The 22,905-nt window shown below is 34.6% G+C and overlaps 1 protein-coding gene across 5 annotated transcripts in view; it reads right to left on the bottom strand.

The window, feature by feature from the left end:
* Rap1 (RAS oncogene family member Rap1) overlaps nt 1–22,905 on the bottom strand; it is a 198,429-nt gene that overhangs the window by 35,526 nt on the left and 139,998 nt on the right. For all 5 annotated transcript variants that reach the window (XM_090400876.1, XM_090400874.1, XM_090400878.1 and 2 more), the window contains one exon: nt 21,245–21,385. In XM_090400876.1, the coding sequence (XP_090257002.1) occupies nt 21,245–21,385 (141 nt within the window). The remainder of the gene's footprint in view (nt 1–21,244; nt 21,386–22,905) is intronic.

Genomic DNA, 22,905 nt, shown 5'->3' with positions numbered 1-22,905 from the left:
TGAGACAAGGATGTACATTATCCCCTCTGTTATTCATTATCTATATGGATCACATTATGAAGGAAAGTGGTATTAAACATGATATCAAAATTGGAGATGTTAATGTCAGCTCTTTGCTTTATGAGGATGATGTTATACTTCTAAATAAATATGCTACAAGTCTGCAAGATTCTCTGATGAAATTGAATAGCTGTTGTAATAGATATGGTATGAAGGTCAGCAATAAAAAGACAAAGACAATGAAAATAGGCAGAATCATTGAAAATGTCGACTGTGTTGTGAATGGAGAACCTGTGGAACAAGTAAAACATTTCAGCTATTTAGGCACAATTTTTACTGAAGATGGTAAATTAAATATAGAAATAGACAACAGAATCAGCAAAGCTAGTATGGTGGGAAGTCAACTGAATAAATTCATATGGAATAAGAGAGAAATTAGTCGGAACACTAAATTAGCTGTATACAAGACAGTGTTCAAACCAGTTTTAACTTATGGATCTGAGAGCTGGGTCAGAAGTAAAACACTTGACCAAACACTAGAGACCACAGATATGAGAGTCCTGAGAAAGATTATAGGCGTGAACAGATGGCATCAATGGCAATATCATATTAAAAATGAAGATATTAGGAAAGAACTTGACATTGTCAGCATCCAGGAATGCATTAGCAGAGCTAATCTCAGGTGGTATGGTCACTTAAACAGAATGGGCGAGGAAAGATTAGCAAAACAAGTGTTCTCTGCCAGGTTGGCAGCAAAACGACCCAGAGGAAGACCAAGATATAGGTGGATTGATACGGTACAAAGTGCCTTAGACGATAGAAATATAAGATCTGATAAGGTTGGAGTCTTGACAAGTCACAGACTGATTTGGAGGAAAATTGTAGATAGGAAATTAATAATGATGTAAATTTTTTCATGTAGTACTATCATATCCTGTACACCCCTTGAGGGTACATGGCAGGAATTTGATGATGATGATGATAGATAATTAATAACAGAGGGGATAATGTACATCCTTGTCTCATTTAACATTAAACCATCCAGATTTAACATTAAACCATCCTATAGATCCTTCAATTCTAACTGCCATCTTACAACTCAAATACAGACTAAGTATTGCTTGATATAATGCATCATTGACACCATAAAACTGTAGTATATTGAATAGCTTCTCTCTTGGTATCTTGTCATATGCCTTTTCCAGATTGACAAACCTTAAATACAGATCTTTGTTATAATCCCATGCTTTCTCGACTATTTGTCGTAAAGTGAAGATCTGATCCTGACAGCCTCTATTTGGCCTGAATCCAGCATGTTCTTCACCAAGCTTTTCTTCCACAATTCTTCTCAACCGTTTCTCAAGTATACTTGCATAGATTTTGCCAGGAACACTCAGTAGGGAAATACCTCTGTAATTCTCATATTCAGTTTTATTTCCCTTTTTATATATGGGAACTATTAGAGCTCTACTCCAATCATCGGGAATTCGTCCCTCTGTCCAGGGTTTCTGAGCTATGCAGTGCAGCCACTGTAAGACTTTTATACCATCATACTTCAGCATTTCTGGTGGAATATCATCTACTCCTGCTGCCTTTCCACATTTCAAGCCTTTGATGGTTTTTTCTACTTCTGTTTTTTACCACTGTGCTGTCATCACTGCTTGTTTCATTTAGCAATTTATCGAAGTAATTACTCCATACTTCAAGGATATCTTTTTCTCCTGTTTTCATGTCACCTTTATCATTTCTAACTCTTTTTACAGCACTCTTTCCTCCATTTCTAGGCTTCTTCAACAACCTCCAGAATATCTTACCACCTTTTTGATATTTATTTTTTATGTTCTTGCCAAAGAACTCCCATGACTTTTTGTTTAGCTATTTACCATGTGTTTACCTTTCTTACATTTGTCTCTGTATTCTCTAAGAGCAAAAGCTGACTTATTTGCCAGTAACTTTTGATATGATTTCTTCTTTTCCTTCACTGCCTCTTTAACTTCCTGTGTCCACCATGGAGTCCTGATTTTCCTATCCTTGCAGACAAGCTCACCACATGTCTCTCTGGCTGAATCAATCAAGGTTTTCTTCAAGGCTTACTTGCCATTGAATCTCCAAGGTTTGGTTCCTGTTCTCAAACTCTTTCATTTTTTGTTCAATAATCTTTGTGTATGTTAGTCTACAGTTCACATCTGATAGCTGATCAACATTTATTCCCTTTAAAACCTTCTTACATGTTATTCTTTTCAATATGAAATTCAATTTTATCCTGCTCAGGACTAAATAGCAATCACTTCCAATTTCAAATCCTCTGTACACTCTGGTGTCCTGCACAGGGAGAAAACATCACCATCAACAATAACATAATCAACGAGACTTTTCTTATTCCTTGCCTCTTCTCTCCATGTGAATTTCTGCCCATTTTTATGTTGGAACATGGCTTTAGTAATAACCAGTCCATGTCCTGAGCAGAAATCCAACAGGTATTTGCCATTATTATTAGCTTTGCTCTTTTCTCGAAATTTTTGCAAAATATTTTTGTATGTCTGACAATCATTTCCTACTCTGCTATTCAGATCCCCAACAAAGACCAACTTTTCCTTTTTCATTGTGTCAGTTGCTTTTTCTAAAGCATCAAAAAATTCCTTCACTTCTACCTTAGTAGAACCTTCTGTGGGACCATAGGCCCATTCTCATATTTGTCCACATCACTCTACTTGAGACTGCCCTCCATTCAAGAAGATTAGCCTCATATTTTGTGTTGAATACTATGGCTACTCCTTTTCCTTGATTGTCATTGCCTAAATATAACATTTTGTATTTATTGCTCAGAAAGCTCTCACCAGTTTTTGTCTTTTTCGTTTTAGTCACCCCTATTATGTCGATCTGGTACTTATCTAATTCCTCAGCTAGCTCCATTTATTTGCCATTCAGGCTTCTTATGTTGATAGTACCGATCTTTAACTCTGGTGATGTTGAGTTGGGGTTTGCTTTCAGATTTGTTCCAGTAACTGACTTTTTGCTGTTCGCCCTGGTTCCCTTGCGAAAACAACGGGGGCCTTGTTTAACCGGGAAACGCCCCAGTCGGCATGAAATTTTGTCAGAGCTTTCATAGTACCCATATATAAAAAGGAAAATAAAAGTGAATGTGAGAATTACAGAGATATTTCCCTACTAAGTGTTCCTGGTAAGATTTATGCCAGTATACTTGAGAAATGGCTGAGAAAAATTGTGGAAGAAAAGCTTGGTGAAGAACAAGCTGGATTCAGGCCAAATAGGGGCTGTCAGGTTCAGATCTTCACTTTACAATAAATAGACGAAAAATCATGGGAATATAACAAAGAGCTGTATTTTGGTTTTGTCGAACTGGAAAAGGCATATGACAAGGTGCCAAGAGAGAAGCTATTCAATACGCTACAATTATATGGTGTCAATTGGAAATTATATCAAGCAATACTTAGCCTTTATTTGAGTTGTAATTCAGCAGTTAGAATTGAAGGAAGTACAGGAAGATGGCTTAATGTTAAATCTGGTGTGATACAAGGATGTACATTATCTCCTCTGTTAATTATCTATATGGATCACATTATGAAGGAAAGTGGTATTAAACATGATATCAGAATTGGAGATGTTAATGTCAGCTCTTTGTTTTATGTGGACAATGTTATACTTCTAAATAAATCCGCTAGAAGTTTACAAGATTCCCTGACTAAATTGAATAACTGTTGTAATAGATATGGTATGAAGGTCAGCAATAAAAAGACAAAGATAATGAAAATAGGCAGAATCGTTGAAAATGTCAACTGCGTTGTGAATGGAGAATCTGTGGAACAAGTAAAACATTTCAGCTACTTAGGCACGATTTTTAGTGAAGATGGTAAATTAAATATGGAAATAGACAACAGTATCAACAAAGCTGGTATGGTAGGAAGTCAATTGAATAAATTCATATGGAATAAGAGAGAAATTAGTCAGAATACTAAATTAGCTGTATATAAGACAATGTTCAAACTAGTTTTAACTTATGGATCTGAGAGCTGGAGAGATCAGAAGTAAAACACTTGACCAAAGACTGAGACTGCAGATATGAGAGTCCTGAGAAAGATTAGAGGCATGAAAGGCAATATCATATTAAAAATAAGGATATTAGAAAAGAACTTGACATTGTCATCATCCAGGAAGGAGTTAGCAGAGCTAATCTCAGGTGGTATGGTCATTTAAACAGAATGGGCGAGGAAAGATTAGCAAAACAAGTGTTCTCTGCCAGGGTGACAGGAAAACAACCCAGAGGAAGACCAAGATATAGGTGGATCGATATTGTACAAAGTGCCTTAGATGATAGAAATATAAGACCTGATAATGTTGGAGTCTTGACCAGTAACAGACTGATTTGGAGGAAAATTGTAGATAAGAAGTTAGTAATGATGTAAATTTTTCATGTAGTACTATCACATCCTGTACACCCCTTTTGGGTACATGGCAGGAATTTGATGATGAATAATCCTGATATTTCTACCTAACCTTGCATCATCAGCAAACATTTGAAGAACTCCAGTCAAACCACATGAAAATTAAAAAATAAGAATCCTGAGGAATGCCAATGGTCATCTTCCTTTTCTGAGACACTGTTCCATCATACACAACTTGCTGGTATCTTTCAGTAAGCCAATTTTCATTCTATCTAACCGATTTGTTATCACATGCCTTTGCAAAGTCAAAAGAAAATAACTAATTATAGAAATCTTTCTTATCCAATGCATTTGTCATCTTATCATACAATGTAAGTAGATTGCTAGAACAAGATCTGCCATTCACAAATCCATGCTTGTGAAGGACAGGTCTTTAAAAACTTGAGATTTTAAGTTTTTAAAGATTTAAGATTCTCAGAGAAACTTAGGTCCAACTCAATCTTGTATTTTTTCCTAACCAATTTCTCCAACACTGTCCACAAACAAATGCAGATAATACAGACTGGTCTATATGGAAACGTCTGTCCTGGAACTATGCTTGTGGAGAGGTACTATCTGCCTTCTTTCGAATTCCTTAGGAACTTTCCCTACTGCAAGACTCATTAAATAACCACGTCAAGGTCATAGTTAACTCTCTTGCACATTCTTTAAAAATACGTGGTGACATGTCATCCATTCCCAAAGCCTTATAAACATCTAACCCAAGCAACACTTCATAGACCTGATTCTTTCACCTTTAATTCTCCTAATCCTTGCCTCCCTTCATGTTGCACAGCATCATTCACATCAGCATGATATACACCGATGGATTGTGCTTTAAATAATTTAGCAATATAATCTGCTATGGTTGCTCTACTACCATAACTATCCACCAGTGTTGACCTGCCAAATTATTTTCCCTCTTGCTTGCCACACAGCAGAAATATTCTACTTGAATTAGCTTTCACCTCACTGGCCAATCTCTTATATTCTACTTTCTTTTTTTCACTATGCTTGTTACTTTTCTGCCACACAATTTATATTCTTCCTGCATCTGTTCACTACAAACTGTCTTGCACCTCCTCCATAACTTTTGCCACACTGTTTGATTTCACTGTTCACCCATCTCACTTTTATTCTATTTAATCGCTCAACTCTTGCTTTTGTTAAATACAGCCTCATTTCCCATGCACTGTCAACATCTTTTGTACACAATATCATTTTTATACATTGGGTTGATGCAGGGCCGGTCCGAGAGTATCTGATGCCCCTAGGCAAATAAAATTTAGGCACTCCCTATACATTGTCTCTCTCTCTATATATATTTTGTCATACTCGCACAAATATAAGCCCCAAAGTCTTAGCACCCCTAGGCGATTGCCTAGGTTCGCCTAATGATAAAACCGGCCCTGGGTTAATGTATCGATGATAGGTGACTACTGATTATCTCATAAACCACCCACCTTATTGTTCCACACATATATACACCTTGATAACCTTTTCCTGTTACTACTTCCAAACCAATACTCCATGATCAGTCATCTCATTCACAAACACTGCTGTAAGGATATCACTAAATCCAACATCCCAAAACTCCACATTGCATCTATCACATACTACTTAAGATAGTTATCACACAGAAACTCAAATTCACGCTCCTTGTTACCATACACTATCTACATTCCTACAATTAAAATCCCTCATTATAATCATCTTCCTTTTACTTGCCCAACTAATTTGTCTAACATATCACAATCAGTGCTCTCCACATTCCCTGGCCTATAACAACATCCTAATGGATATGCTATTCCACTGATTTCAACTTCACACTAAACGGCTTCAAAATCTTCACACATACTATTTTCCACTCTTGAAGGACAATCCCTCTGCTATTATTAACAGTACACCTATCCTCTCTTCCTCAGTATTCCACCTATCCTCAGTACACCTAGCCTTTAAAGGAATGCGGAGAACCGACCAGGGCTTCTGACCTAATGTCCAATCCTCACCTTCTCGTGGTGCACACTGTTGGGTATCTACTTTGATACTGAACGAACGAGGATGGGCTGGCAATTTGGGATTTAGCCGACCAAATTGTATTCTTATTGGTTAAACCAAAATAAAAAATGATGGTACAACATGACAAAATTTCATGCCGGCTGGGGCGTCGCCCGGTTAAACAAGGCCCCCGTTGTTTTCGCCAGGGAACCAGGGTGAACAGCGAAAAGTCAGCTACTGGAACAAATCTGAAAACAAACCCCAACTCAACATCACCAGAGTTGAAGATCGGTACTATCAACGTAAGAAGCCTGAATGGCAAAGAAATGGAGCTAGCTGAGGAATTAGATAAGTACCAGATCGACATAATAGGGGTGACTGAAACAAAAAAGACCAAAACTGGTGAGATCTTTCTGAGCAATAAATACAAAATGTTATATTCAGGCAATAACAATCAAGGAAAAGAAGGAGTAGCCATAGTATTCAACACAAAATACGAGGCTAATCTTCTTGAATGGCAGTCAGTCTCAAGTAGAGTAATGTGGGCAAATATGAGAATGGGGAACTGGACAATGAGACTTATTTGTGCCTATGGTCCCACAGAAGGTTCTTCTAAGGTAGAAGTGGAGGAATTTTTTGAGGCTTTAGAAAAAGCAACTGACACAATGAAAAAGGAAAAGTTGGTCCTTGTTGGGGATCTAAATAGTAGAGTAGGAAATGATTGTGAGACATACAAAAATATTTTGGGAAAATTTGGAGAAAAGAGCAAAGCTAATAATAATGGCAAATATCTGTTGGATTTCTGCTCAGGACATGGACTGGTTATTACTAACACCATGTTCCAACATAAAAATGTGCACAAATTCACATGGAGAGAAGAGGCTAGGAATAAGAAAAGTCTCATTGACTATGTTATTGTTGATAGTGATGTTTTCTCCCTGGTGCAGGACACCAGAGTGTACAGAGGATTTGAAATTGGAAGTGATCACTATTTAGTCTTGAGCAGGATAAAATTGAATTTCACATTGAAAAGAATAACATGTAAGAAAGTTTTAAAGCGAATAAAAGTTGAGCAGCTCTCAGATGTAAACTGTAGACTAAAATACAGAAATATTATTGAAAAGAAAATGAAAGAGTTTGAGAACAGGAATGAAACCTTGGAGATTCATTGGCAAACTCTGAAGGAAACATTGATTGATTCTGCCAGAGAGGCATGTGGTGAGGTTGTGTGCAAAGATAAAAAAATCAGAACTCCCTGGTGGACACAGGAAGTTAAAGAGGCAGTGAAGGAAAAGAAGAAAGCATACCAAAAGTTCCTGGCAAATAAGTCAGCTTGTGCTCTTAGAGAATATAGAGACAAATGTAAGAAAGCTAAACAGTGTGTAAAACTAGCTAAACAAAAGTCATGGGAGGACTTTGGCAAGAATATAGAAAATAAATATAAAGAAGGTGGCAAAATATTCTGGAGGTTGTTGAAGAAGCTTAGGAATGGAGGAAAGAGTGCTGTAAAAGGAATTAGAGATGATAAAGGTGAAATGAAAACAGGAGAAAAAGATATCCTTGAAGTATGGAGTAATTACTTTGAAAAACTGCTAAATGAAACAAGCAGTGATGACAGCACAGTGATAAAAAACACTGACCAGGCATGCAGTCAGGAATACATATCCATACTTGAAGTAGAAAAAGCCATCAAAGGCTTGAAATGTGGAAAGGCAGCAGGAGTAGATGATATTCGACCAGAAATGCTGAAGTATGGTGGTATAAGAGTCTTACAGTGGCTGCACTGCATAGTTCAGAAAGCCTGGACAGAGGGACGAATTCCCGATGATTGGAGTAGAGCTCTCATAGTACCCATATATAAAAAGGGAAATAAAACTGAATGTGAGAATTACAGAGGTATTTCCCTACTGAGTGTTCCTGGCAAGATCTATGCAAGTATACTTGAGAAACGGTTGAGAAGAATTGTGGAAGAAAAGCTTGGTGAAGAACAAGCTGGATTCAGGCCAAATAGAGGCTGCCAGGATCAGATCTTCACTTTACGACAAATAGTCGAGAAAGCATGGGAATATAACAAAGATCTGTATTTAAGTTTTGTCGATTTGGAAAAGGCATATGACAAGGTGCCAAGAGAGAAGCTATTCAATACGCTGCAGTTATATGGTGTCAATGGGGCATTATATCAAGCAATACTTAGTCTTTATTTGAGTTGTGAGTCAGCAGTTAGAATTGAAGGAAGTACAGGAAGATGGTTTAATGTTAAATCTGGTGTGAGACAAGGATGTACATTATCCCCTCTGTTATTCATTATCTATATGGATCACATTATGAAAGAATGTGGTATTAAACCTGATATCAAAATTGGAGATGTTAATGTCAGCTCTTTGCTTTATGCGGATGATGTTATACTTCTAAATAAATCTGCTACAAGTCTGCAAGATTCTCTGACTAAATTGAATAGCTGTTGTAATAGATATGGTATGAAGGTCAGCAATAAAAAGACAAAGACAATGAAAATAGGCAGAATCATTGAAAATGTCAACTGTGTTGTGAATGGAGAACCTGTGGAACAAGTAAAACATTTCAGCTACTTAGGCACAATTTTTACTGAAGATGGTAAACTAAATATAGAAATAGACAACAGAATCAGCAAAGCTGGTATCGTGGGAAGTCAATTGAATAAATTCATATGGAATAAGAAAGAAATTAGTCGGAACACTAAATTAGCTGTATACAAGACTGTGTTCAAACCAATTTTAACTTATGGATCGGAGAGCTGGGTCAGAAGTAAAACACTTGACCAAAGACTAGAGACCGCAGATATGAGAGTCCTGAGAAAGATTAGAGGCGTGAACAGATGGCATCAATGGCAATATCATATTAAAAATGAGGATATTAGGAAAGAACTTGACATTGTCAGCATCCAGGAATGCGTTAGCAGAGCTAATCTCAGATGGTATGGTCACTTAAATAGAATGGGAGAGGAAAGATTAGCAAAACAAGTGTTCTCTGCCAGGTTGGTAGGAAAACGACCCAGAGGAAGACCAAGATATAGGTGGATTATTACGGTACAAAGTGCCTTAGACGATAGAAATATAAAATCTGATAATGTTGGAGTCTTGACAAGTAACAGACTGATTTGGAGGAAAATTGTAGATAGGAAGTTAGTAATGATGTAATTTTTTCATGTAGTACTGTCATATCCTGTACACCCCTTGAGGGTACATGGCAGGAATTTGATGATGATGATGATGATGACCTATCCTCTCAGAAAATTCTATATCCTACTATTTCTAGTCCTTACAGTATATCATCCTCAGTCAACCAAGTTTCACTTATACCAATTATCTTTGGGCTTACTGACTCTATCAATTCTACAAACTCAATCCCTTGTTTCTGATACTCCTTACATTAGTATACAAACAATTTCCCACTCTTTGGGGCCAATCCACCACACCACCATCATTCCGTACTCTCTGCTATAGTATAGCTATGTATTCAATTTGACTATCCCCATTTCCCTGATCCAATCTAACCAAAACAACAAGGATCTGTACTTAAGTTTGCAGATCTGGAAAAGGCATGCTACAATGTGTCCAGAGAAAAGCTTTTCAAAACACTACAATTATATGGGATAAATGGAACATTTTATGACGTATTACATAATCTATGTTTAGAATGTAAATCAGCAGTTAGAATTGAAGGAAATACGGGAAGATGGTTTGATGTGAAATCAGGTAGATATGCATGCTATCTCCACTCTTATTCATCATCTATATGGATCACATAATGAAGGAAAAGGGTATTAAATATGATATTAGAAACAGAGATGCCAAACTTGGCTCTGCTTTATTGCAGATTATCTACTTCTAAACACCAGTTTCCAGAATCTCCAGGATCTCTAACTAAATTGAATAACAGCTGTAACAAATTTGGCATGAAAAATAAAAAGGTCTAAACTATGAACATAGAAAACTTCAGGTTTTATAGGGTCTTCATTGAGAAAGCACAAGTAAAATATTTCAGCTATTTAAGCAGTTTTTAAAGGCAATGGCAAATTAAGATATGGAAATAGATTAAAAAAAAAAGAAGTAAATTTGGTATGGTGAGGAGCCAGTTGAATGAAAAAGAGAGAAAGTAGCTAAAATACTAAACTAGAAGTACATGAAACAGTGTTCAAATCAGTTTTAAGTTGTAGATCTGAGAGTTAGCTTAGAAATAAAGCACTTGGTCAAAGATTAGACCACAGATATGAGAATTCTGAAAAAAAAATTAGAAGCCTAAACAGATGGCATTAGTAACAGAATCATTAAAAACCAAGATATTAAGAAGGAACTTGGCATTGTTAGCATTCAAGGTATGCACAAGGCTAATTTAAGGGGGGTATATGGTCACTTTAAGAGAGGAAAGGTTAACAAAACAGGTGTCTGATGCCAAGAAAAAGACCCAGAAGACGACAAGGTCTAGGGTGGATTGATTCAGTCAGAAGTGCCTTAGAAGACTGAAATGTTAGATTACATTGGAGTGCTGCCATGAAATAGACTAATCTGAATGAAAGTTGTTGATGAGAGATTAGTAATAATGTAAACCTAATCATACAGTTTTTGAAAGTTTTTTTTTTCACTAAGTAATTTAATAATTAGGCAATACACCTTTTCACTATTTGTATATGGAAACATATTACTTCTGCATTACCTCAACCTTGGTATCCCTTCTGGTTCTGGCTCCCACTGATGAGACCTCAATAAAGGTTGAAACCTGTTCTGGGTAGTGGCCCTTCCCATAATTCATAGCCATATGCACACCCAAAAGAATGTGTGCTTTGCATTATGGGATAGTAAGGAAATTCATGTGAAGTCAGCCTCTATATACACCTTCGAATCAAAAAAAATTAGAATAATCAAAAGAAAATGTGTTGAATGATTTGCAATTCTAGATTTATTGCATAGAAAATAATTACTAAAAAACATGAATTAGCATCATCTAAAATCGACATACTTGGTAGATTATATAACCATGTAAACAAATAAACATGTAATATAAATTATAACTTATTTGAAACATTCACAAAATTAGAATAATTTTTAACTTGGTCAAAATACTAGCATATTCCAAATTTTTCCAATTAGTTTTGAAGAGAGCATAGAAACAGCATATATTTCATTAGCTGCAGGAATGACTCATGCTTGAGGAATTGTAATTGTTTCTGTGTGGATTTCAGTTAATCATTTGCTAAACATGGGTCGAATGAGTGAACATATCAGAAGCTAAGAAGTTTCATATGGTGTCTCTACACAAAGAAGGCCAAGCTCAACAGTTTATAGCTAAGGAACTGAAATATTCTCAAGCAAGCATGAGTAGAGTATTGAGACAGTATTCTAATAACCAGTTTTCAAAATAATCATGCAATAGCGATCAAAAGGTAATTACTACACCGAGATGAGAGGAGATTGAATATCACGAAGAAAAACCGCTTCCAAAGTGCAAGGTATTTTCACAGGAGATGAAAAGAACTAGGTGTGAATGTGTCTAAATCTACAACATGGAGAAGACTTAACAAATTTGGTTTTAAATCATGTATGTCGCTTGTGACTTCCAAGCAAAAAGGCAGCTAGAGTACAATTGTGTAAGCAAAGACTGCTGTGGGGGTCAAGAGGAATGGAAAAGGGACTTTTTAGCAATGAAAGTACAGTTACATCCCGAGTTACATAACACGCAACTTAAATAAATTCGCAGTTACGTAATAAATCTACTAGTGCGTATGAACACATTTGACAGCCTTATTGCAGTACAGTAGTAGTAGATGTCTCGCACGGTTAGCTCAGTCACTTGTTATCACTGCTAGTGTCGTTTTTTTATCCTTAAAATGGAATGCAAACATAAAATCAAATGCACTGGCAATAAATCTAAAAAATAAAGGTCTGCAATTACTTTAGAAGAAAAGTTTGAGGCATTCCGAAGAAAATACTAAGCTGATTGAACCGCCAAACAAAGAAATTCACAAGGGACTAGTCAAGGTTTTTAACTTAAAAGACATGCCATTAGCAAAATTAGAATCGATGGATCTGAACACTGAGCGGTTCAAAAATGTTAGCCGCAGTATCTATTCTGATATGTCTAGCTACAAGGCCATCTACGAGGACAAGAAGCATGTGACCACACAATCTACTCTAGACATGTTTGTGAGATACCGTCCACAACAAAGTCAAGACGACAACTCAGATGACCCTCAGCCTTCAACATCGAAAGGGGTAAAACTTCCCACAGAACAGCTAACTTAGCCGTCACGGTATTTTTTTTTATTTGAAAAGTGAATATTTCAGTTTGTTTTTATATTCTTTTATATTATGTATTTTTCATACTTTCATATTTACAGTATGTATATTATTCAAATACAACTGATAAATTTTTTTATAATTGAATTTTTTTTAATCATCCTAAAAATGAAAAATATCTGATTAATGGCAAAAAAATTCATGTAAGACAGCGATATGAGTAGCCATTGAACATTTTATTGTATGTAATTTACAAATTAGACTTATGTAAAGGTTTGTGTATTGACGTCACTGGCATGGAAGATTTTTGTGATGGTGATTTCCTTTTTCAGCAAGATTCAGCTTGTCACACTTTCAAGACCACTACTGGATGGCTCAAAGAAATGCAAATCAGTGTAATTCCTTGACCGGCAAACTCACCAGATTTAAACTCCCATTGAGAATTTGTGGGGAATTATGAAGAAACGTCTTCAAGTCGTTGACCCAAGAGACAAAAATGAACTTTTTAGTCTGCAGACCTCACGAGCATGTTTTGATTAAAAAAAAAACAACTGAACTACTAGTAAATAATATGCTCAATTGTTTATGAATGGTCAATAAAAGCCAAGGGGGATGCAACAAAGTATTTTCACTTTATTTTCACATTATTCTAATATTTTGAACCAGGTTAAAAATTATTCAAATTTTGTGAATGTTTTGAAATAACAGTTTTCTTATAATTTATATCACATTTTTATATAATCTACAATGTACATAGATTTAGACGATGTTAATATTTGGTAATAATTGTTTTTTTCTATGCAATAAATTAGAATTGCAAATCATTCAACACATTTTCTTTGATTATTCTAATTTTTTTGATTTGCAAGTACAAGTAGTCCAGTCATCATGATACTTCATGCACAAACTCTGCTTATACTTGGATAAATTAAACAAGAATAATTTCATATATATTTGATATGGAAGGTACCTATCACGAAACTGAAGTGATTGCAGTGAAGTTTTGAGTTGAAAGTGTTATTTGACAAAATTACATTTTTGTTTCACCTTAGCAAAAGCAAACAAAAGATTGTACAAGTATTTTCGTTATGGAATACAAATGGAAACTTGTTCAACAAGGAACATGACAAAGCAACCAACCTGAAGTAGTTTTGTTTTTAACTAACAGTATGATACTTTCCATGATTTTATAAATGGTACAACAGCATACTGATATAGTAATAATGTACACAACTATGTTACACCTACATGAGTAATACCACATTTGCCATTAAGACAGCTTTCAGTGGGTCCACTGGCCTTGCTCCCACTGGACTTGGATATAAAACTGAACCAGAATGGGACGTGATGAGTATGGCATTACACACACACACACCCTCTCTCTCTCTCTGAAGGAAAGATGCATTATGGAATATGAAGTGCAATTTTCTTCTAACCATGCGAGAACTAGATTAGCCACTGGTCAACACCCATACACTGTCCAGCTCCAAATACAGTAAAACCCCGAAGTTACGCTGTAGGTGGGACCAACAAAAAGCACGTAAGTCGAATTCGCGTAACTCGGGGTATAATTTTGCATGTAATTTATATATACAAAAATACAATTGGCACCAAAGGTTTACAAAAACACCTAGTTTTTTAAGAAATATAATCATAATTGTAGTTTTTCGTACATAAAAAAAAGAAAGTTATTTCGATGATGATGGTGTCATAAAATCTAATAGATTCGTCTGATGGCATAATGTCTTTTTCTTGTCACACAAAATTTCTTCATAGCAAGCTAATGATTTTTTTTTATTCCTTGCATTGTGGCTACAATTCGTTCCTCGTTAGAATCCATGTCCTCCAAATCTGTAAATCTTTCTTTTATGATTGTTCTTACTGTGGATTCCTGTAGATCGAATTTCTTTGCTAGCTCACAAATTTTCATTCTGCCTTCAAAATCCTTAATAATGTTGAGTTTTTTCCAAAGTCAATGTTTTTCTTTTCTTGCTAGCAGTAGAAGAATCGGACTTGCTTCTTTTGGATGACATTATTTTTTATGCGATAAAATTTTTATCAAGAACATAACATTAAACAAATGCAAAGTTTGTAGACTATAAAAATCGTGCATGAATGGAGACTGCACAAAACACGTCAGTGCTTGTTCACAGCATGTGCGACACTGGCGAATGCGGCCGGCGCCTGAAGGATACGACTAGTGGTGAGGCGTGAAGCGGGACGGGAATACGTACATATAAGAAATCATGTAACTCCGGATTCACGTAAGTTGGGTTATGACTGTACAATGAACTAACATATCTTCCTTCATTCCATCCACTTCCATTCTTCGGAACATTCTCTCCATACTGTTTTCTCATTGAGTACAACCTCCCACTCAATAGGCTACATTTCATTTCTTAATCACTTGTCCACACATGACACTGTAGTGTTACAGGTTTTGTGACATTTCATGTGTGGAATCATCAAAAAAAATTAGATGTAATACCCTAAGCAGCTTAGCTATGAAGATAGTTAAAATGAAGCGTTCTTTGTTTATGACAGCATAAAATATGGACCGAAAAATGTGGTTTATGGTAAGATGGAAATGTAGGCAACCTTTTTAAACAACAATGAAAATACAATGTGAAAATGACAACTCACAAAATGTATTCATTTAGACTAATAGGTGTCTTTCAGTTTCGTATCAAATTCTTTAATAAAACTGCAACTAAAACTACTATATGGATGATTTCTTCATTCATACCTAGAAATGAGCAGTGACAATGGCTTGTGACTCAATGTCTAATGCTTAATGATAGTCACTAACATAACATGTCCAAGTCATGTTGATTATGTTGCTGTTAATAACGATATCTTCTCACTATTTTGAGATATATCTAGAGTAATTACTGTACAAAAAATAAGCAAGATATAACACAGTGGTAGAAAATATCAGAAGTGCATCAACAAGTATTTTCTAGTAATCAAGATATAAAAAAAAAGTACGGGAAAACAATATGGACAGACAGCTGGTATAGCTGACTGACTAGAATAGTGCAAATATAGATAGTATAAGATTTTACAGTAAGTACACTACATTATGTCTTCTGATTAATGTAATTACTGTAAAATCTTCAGAAGACATGATCTTCTGAATATTTTACATACTTTTTCTTCGAAAATGTGGCATCTGGACTCTGATAAACTTTCACCCAACTCTCAAATCCACAAGTCAAAATGGTTTGAACACTGTCTCTTGTATACTGTTAGTGTTCTAGCTAATTTCTTTTATTCCATAAAAATTCGAACTAGATAACAGAAAAATTGTTGTACTATAGCAGTTTTTCTATTTTCTTATTAATTCTCTTCCTAAATTTAAGTTGTTATCCTCATTAAAAACTGCACTCTATAGCTGAAACATACTTGTTCTATAGTTCTCCCCCCACCCCTTCCCACTGACAATGCAACTGGTGTTGTACATGTTCTACCCATTTCCACATTGGTGATAGAAACAGCAATTATTCAATTCAGTTCAGTTTAAGAATCACGAATCATCCTGGATTTAGCAGCATAATATTATCCACATAAAGAACTGAATCTGGTTCTAATATTAGGTTTAGCAACATTTTCTTTCATAACGTGATTATACAGATGATGAATAACTGCAAAGATAGCATGCACCCTTATCTTGCATCTGATTTTATAACAACCCATCTTCCTGTACTTCAATTCTAACTGCTGACTTAAGTATAGTGTTAAATTGTGAATGAAGATATTTTGTATGTTTTAATATTTCATTAACATTTAACATAATCCACCATGTTATAAGCAAGACTTGTAAATATTATTTGTTGTTAGTCTCTTGCTTGTAATATACTATTCATATAAATGCTTTGAGTTTTGTTTGTTATTAATTAATTATTTAATCTTAGAATATGTAATAATAATGAAAAGACTATATAAACATGTCATTCATTTTATTTTATTCCTGTGTTAATATCATAAGAAGCTGTGCATATATATATTATAAGAATTGGTATTTATCATATTTAAATGTATATTATATGAATTGTAAAATATCCTTTTATTTTGTTTCTGTATGTAAGAGTGATTTTATGTAATTCTTCTGATTAGATTTGATTGGCTGTTGTCAAGGAAATGGAGTTAATTTTAGATAGTGCGTGCGTGGAGCGTGAGCTACGGTATTCGAAGGGAGAAGTTGATACGAGCTGGATTGGCTAGAACCGGATTTTGGCAGGAAGAATGAACGATTTTAATTGGAAAACGAAAATAAAAGAGAGGAGAAGCATTCAGGACAGCAAGGAGTGAAGTAACGGGTGGCAGTAAGGGGATTTGGAAATGCCGTAAATCAATTAAAAAAGGACTGGGAATTAATAGGCAATTTGGAATATTTCTACGGAATTCTAAAATTACGACGAATTCCAATTGTTTTGAGGAAGAATAGTGCAAAGCTGAATTTAATGCATAGAAGAAAATAAGGAATAAGCAGATTACCTAAAACGAGTGCATCAAGACTTGTGAAACTCTATGTTTCGTATTTCAGTTATTATAGTGAAGATTTCTTTTGAATAGTGTTACTTCAAAGAAATAGTTAAACACAGTTTTAAGTGCCTATAGTAAATCCAGTATGTAAAAGGTGTAACCCGGTAAGAGCAGTCCTTTTTGTATTTCAGTGTGAAGAAATAAGAGTTAGCTCCGCCTGATATATCTTAACATTAACTGTGGCGTTCTACTAAAAATAGCCGAAGTATGGAGCTTTAAAGTGTTTCGCCCTTGAAATGATAACTGCCTCATAATTAAATTAAGTGTTTGTTGACTAAGAGAGAATTAGAGGATTCTACCTTAAGAATAATTACAGTAAAATTCTGGAACAATGAACTGTGTGAACCATTTTCAATTATTTGGAAGAATATAGAATTGATAGCTGAGTGTTTATGCCTAATGTTTTATGGTTGTTATGAGTATTTGAACTAGGTAGATGTTTAAAAGAATTGAATTATCTCATTGAATAGAGACAAGTTGTGATAATAGTATTTAAGCGTTGAAGAATAAGATCTGTAAATTTAACTTTAATCTTTAAACCAAACCGAGAGGCTACTAGTGTCTCAGAGATATTTTTAATATTGTTCAATTAGATTATCTTGCTTAGAAAATTATGCTTAAATGTTTGTTTTATTGGATTCAATTTATTGTTTGCCTGATTTTTCTTCATTGCACCGCTCATAAAGCTTATTCGAACCTTGCGGAAGCCTTAAATGATAATATTAACCTCGACCTGTATAAAGTGAGATTGCAAAAGTTAGTTGATGATTGATTCCTCTGTATTATATAGACTAATCTGAATATAGGGTGGCGCAGTATAATACAAATTTCTTTATATTCGAATCAGTATCAATCAGCATCTAACAAAATAAAGAATTTAAAGAAATAAGGATAAGTCCATCGAACCAACATAAATGGATCAATTAGCAAGATAGACGACACAACAATAGGCTATAGATTGCTCTGCATATTTATGACTCCTCCCACAAAAGACTGTTGTGAACCTATAATGCATTAGTACTGTGGGGAGGATAAGAATATATATATAAAATACAGTATCCTGCTTTAAACTTTTTTCAAGCCATTGAAGGTCTCCAAATAAGCAGGGCAGTGGTATCACACTGGCCAAAAATAAAATTCATCTTCTACCTAAAGACGATCTAAAACATTCATGCCTAGCAGGATTCAAACTTGCGGCCTGCTAGTTGGAGATAAAGTACATTATATTTACTAAGACAACCAGGTCAGCAATACAACTGCAACATTTTGAAGAGTCTTCTTATGGCATTTTACGAGTCTTTTTCTAGATCTAAAAATTTTATATACCGATCCTTACTTATATTCCTATGATTTTTTTCAATATTTGTCTTTATACTGGACAGGAAAATTCTTATAATTCTCACACTATTTCCTGTTTTATAGATGGGGATCCCGGTCCTATGAATGCTTTTCATCCAGAATTTGATCTTCTAACAAGACCTGAATAATGCAAGTAAAATCACTATAAAATTTTGGAGCATTTGTGCTCAATTATCTCTCAATTATCAGCTGGTATTTCACATTTCAGTTTTCTGATGACATTCTACCTCAAAATATTGAGATATATCAGAATGTACCAGCATACAAAATATTGAAATGCATTTTGAATATTTTCTTCACTGCTATCTTCTTTAACAATCTTTGAAGTAATTACTCCCAACAACCAGAATAATTCATATATTCAGTTATCATCTCAGATTTCTTTTATAGTACTTTTCCTTTTTTTTTTTTTTAATATCCTTGCACAATTCCAATACATGCCTAAATCAATGAAATGTTTTGTTAAGATTTTATTATTGGGTTTGTAAGGTTTTTATTCTGAAACAACATTGAGCAAATATTAATGAGTTTCAGCATAATGTGTTCCAAAAAAGGCAATTACTATATTGGTAAAAAAATTAAATAGATCCTTAACAGGCATTATTTGATGTAATGAAACAATTTAACATGACTAAATGGACTGATATAACTTCCAAGGTCAATACCAAGATTCACTTCAAACAGACCATAATCAGAAAAAGGTTTAGGGAAAAAAATAAGTATTGTTTATGATTAAATTACAACAGATACACAAGTTTTTATTTAGAAAAATATGACCTGATTTGTATATTTCTTCCTCTTTTTCTCTGCATACATGTTTCTATATGCATTGAATAGCATTTTCTAAAGTTGTTTGCCACACTAACACTCCACTCAATTGAAATCCCAATGTTTGAGCAAATCTTGAATGCTTGGAAATTCTGCCTTAATTTGTAACAATTGCCTTTGAAAATAAATTTACGATAAATGTGCTATATTTCATTTAAAATTAAATTCCCATTTATACTTAACTGTTCGAAACTGCATTATGGAAGGTATTGCATAATGCCGTTTCAAACAGTGAAATATAAATCAGAATATATCTTCCCAACTAGAACCTTTTGTGGAAAGCATAAATGTCTCATAAAACTTAAATACTGCTATAACTCATTCACTAGAACAAACTACTGAAAAATCCCCAGCCAAGAATTCATAGGTAACAGTACTAGGCTAAAAAAAATTTACTACATCAAACTATCTACTATAAAAAAAACTGTTCCTGTGGTTCATGAGTTTTCTATAGTGAGAGTGTATTTCAAGGTTTCAATTCCCATTTTAATATCTTCCATCAAAGAAGCTTACCACTGTGTTTAAATAGATATTCTCATCATAGCAGAAGTTTAATGAAGCATTAACAGTACTGCGAAAGGATTAAAAACCATTAATTCTTTTAGTAGTTCATCTTGTTACAAACATCTTCAGGAAATACAAACAAACATACAAATATACTAATACTGAATGAAATATGCAGATATAAGACTAGAGTCCTAAGTGGGGCATCTTCTATGTATATAAGTAGGAGATCCCAGTTGTAAATTGGGATCTCGAAGGATTAATGTTTCCCATATTTGGGGAAGTTTCTTGCATCCATATTTATTTAAATTAGGCTGATTTTTTAGGACAGCTGCAGATTCCAAAAACAGTCATTCTTTCCTAAATCTGTTATAATGGAGCATTGGAAATCTCCCCACCAGTTGATCCTATTAGCAGTATCCAGTGCATGGTCCACAACATCAGACTGGTCAGTTATGACTGCAGATGTATTTTTTGTGTTCATCTATGTGGATGGTGGCTGATCAACCTATCTGCCCAAAGTATGCCAACCTGAAAGAATAGGGAACTTTATATACACCAGGAAATGAGAAAGGAAGGAGCTGGTCCTTAGAACAGATAAGGGTAGCTAGTTTCAAGTGGACTTAAAAAAGCTGTGCAGAAGTATTTCTTTAAGGAACTGACTATTTTTTTTCCAGATGTAAGGGATGGTGATAGCATTCCTGAAATCCTTCTGAAAAGAAGGACATTGGACTGGGAGAAGGACTGATTATTTTTTTTAATTCTGTAGAAACTGTAACCATTGGATAGGAAGGTGTCATGTATATGGTTGAGTTCTTTTGAAAGAGACTATATTGGAACAAGTTGTAAGCTCTATTGGTTAGAGTTTTAATGATGCCATTGATTGTGAATGTATCTGCCTGTGTCAATGGGTTTCTGTTATACTATGAAGAAGATTACTGTTGGAGAGGCACATAACTAAAGTGTCTAGAAAGGGTAGGCTAGTGTTAGTTTCCTTTTCCATTGTAAACTGGATTCTTGGATGTAGACCTGAGGTGAAAGAGTATTGTGTCTGAGCCACAAGGCCAAATAAGTTTGAACTGTATGTTTATTTAGAATGTTTTATCTAAGCAGTAAGAAAATTTGAAGCACAAACTTTTTCTTTATAAGAAAGCTTACACATAAAGCATTTTTAAATGTGAAAAGTACCTATTCTCTGAAAGTCACACTGGTCACCAGTATATCCTCATCTTTACTAATGTCAAAAGAAGTGTTTCTAAAATGAAAAACTATAATGATGTTTCATGAGCAACTTACGTCATCAGTATCTTTGACTCTCAATATCTGATCTCTTAAATCTTGCAAATCATTGAAAGTGGACTGAGCTGTGATTGAATATACAAGAACAAATCCTTGTCCATTCTTCATATATAGATCTCTCATAGCTGTAAATTGTTCCTATAACAAAGGAAAAAAATTTTTTGAAAATAACAATGCATCAATTTGTTTATAACCAATATGCATATTTATGTAGATAAAAGGCAAGTTAGGATCACAAGCAATTTTATTTCTAGTTTAATTGCTTTGCATTAAAAAAATAGCATTGGTTAACTATGAATGCAGTAGTTAAGTATTTTCTATGGATGATGTTAATTTCAACTCTAGATATATGAATTCACTTGCTAAAACTAGCTAAATGTATTAGCAATTCCTATAAAATTTCAAATCACTTACTGATTTGACAATGTCAACATGCATAACTCCCTGAAATTATTCAACCACCAGAATGTAACGATTTATTGTATCAACAAGAGGTCAATTCTAGTATACTTTAATTCCTCAAGTTCCTTTAACAAAGTGTATCACTGGCAAACAGACTCCAACTCCAGCAGTCCACATCTTATGTTCTTTAGTGATCAGGAACATAGAATTACACCTGATAATTGCTAAAAATAATTATCAGGTGTCATTTCATATATATGAAAAAACTTATGACTATAACATAGAGGGAGAACAAAAAATAGAACAAGATCCATTTATTTCCAAATTTATTTCTAGAAGACTTCAGGTACATAGGAGAGGGAAAAAAATATACTACAACATAACTTGAATACAACTTTAGTTATTAGTTGTACCATTAGTACCATAGAAATAAATGATTTTATTCTATTTTTTGTTCTTCCTTGGTTTTATTCTAGGTTTTTTCAAATGTCTGATAGCTAGAAAAGCCTGTCTCATCATATGTGAGATATGATGAGACAGGCTTTTCTCATCATATCTCACTAGCAGATGGTCTTACCACAGACCATCTGCTAGTCTGTGAAAAATTGTTTATCTTCTTTGGCAAAAGATCTGTCATTAGTGAGACATGGCTGCCAGATGTCACTGGAATAGAATATGATGAGTATAGTATTTTCAGGAAAATACAAAGAAAACAGGATGGGAGGAGGGATATTATCTCAAGAGTTCATGGGGAAGTGTGCATGGTAACAGATTATGAACTGCAGCCAAAAAAAAAAAAAAAAAAAAAAAGCAGGAGTTCACTAAGAAGTCAAAAATGGAAGGTAGCACATTTGAGTTCTGATGCAAGATAGAAACCAACAGGATAAAATATAGTTTGTTGATGCTAGTGGCCAGGGGAAGCAAAGAATGATGTGGAGGGTATGAAATAATGATAAATCGCAATGGGTTGAAACCCTTATAACATAGCAGACTGACTTCGAGAACAGTCTGGAAGAAGAAAAAAAAATAAATTCCATAAAGAAATGGAATTTGTACATGCTACTAAGGAATAATTACATGAAGTGGGATTTGATGGAGAGGCTTGAGAGTGCTAGATCTAGTGATGGCATCAGAGGATTTATATATAATCCAAGTGGCCACAATGCTACCAACTGGTGAGAGTGATCATGCAGCACCTTCTGAGGATGGCTAAACATGTGGGATTTTAGTTAAGAAGGAGTATATGTGGAATTACA

This window comes from Typopeltis vanoorti, chromosome 11, assembly GCF_054136105.1.
Source record: "Typopeltis vanoorti isolate ZY-2024b chromosome 11, IOZ_Tvanoo_1.0, whole genome shotgun sequence".
Lineage (NCBI taxonomy): Eukaryota > Metazoa > Arthropoda > Arachnida > Uropygi > Thelyphonidae > Typopeltis > Typopeltis vanoorti.
Note: the sequence above shows the minus strand (reverse complement) of the source record. Positions and strands in the feature narration are given on the sequence as shown.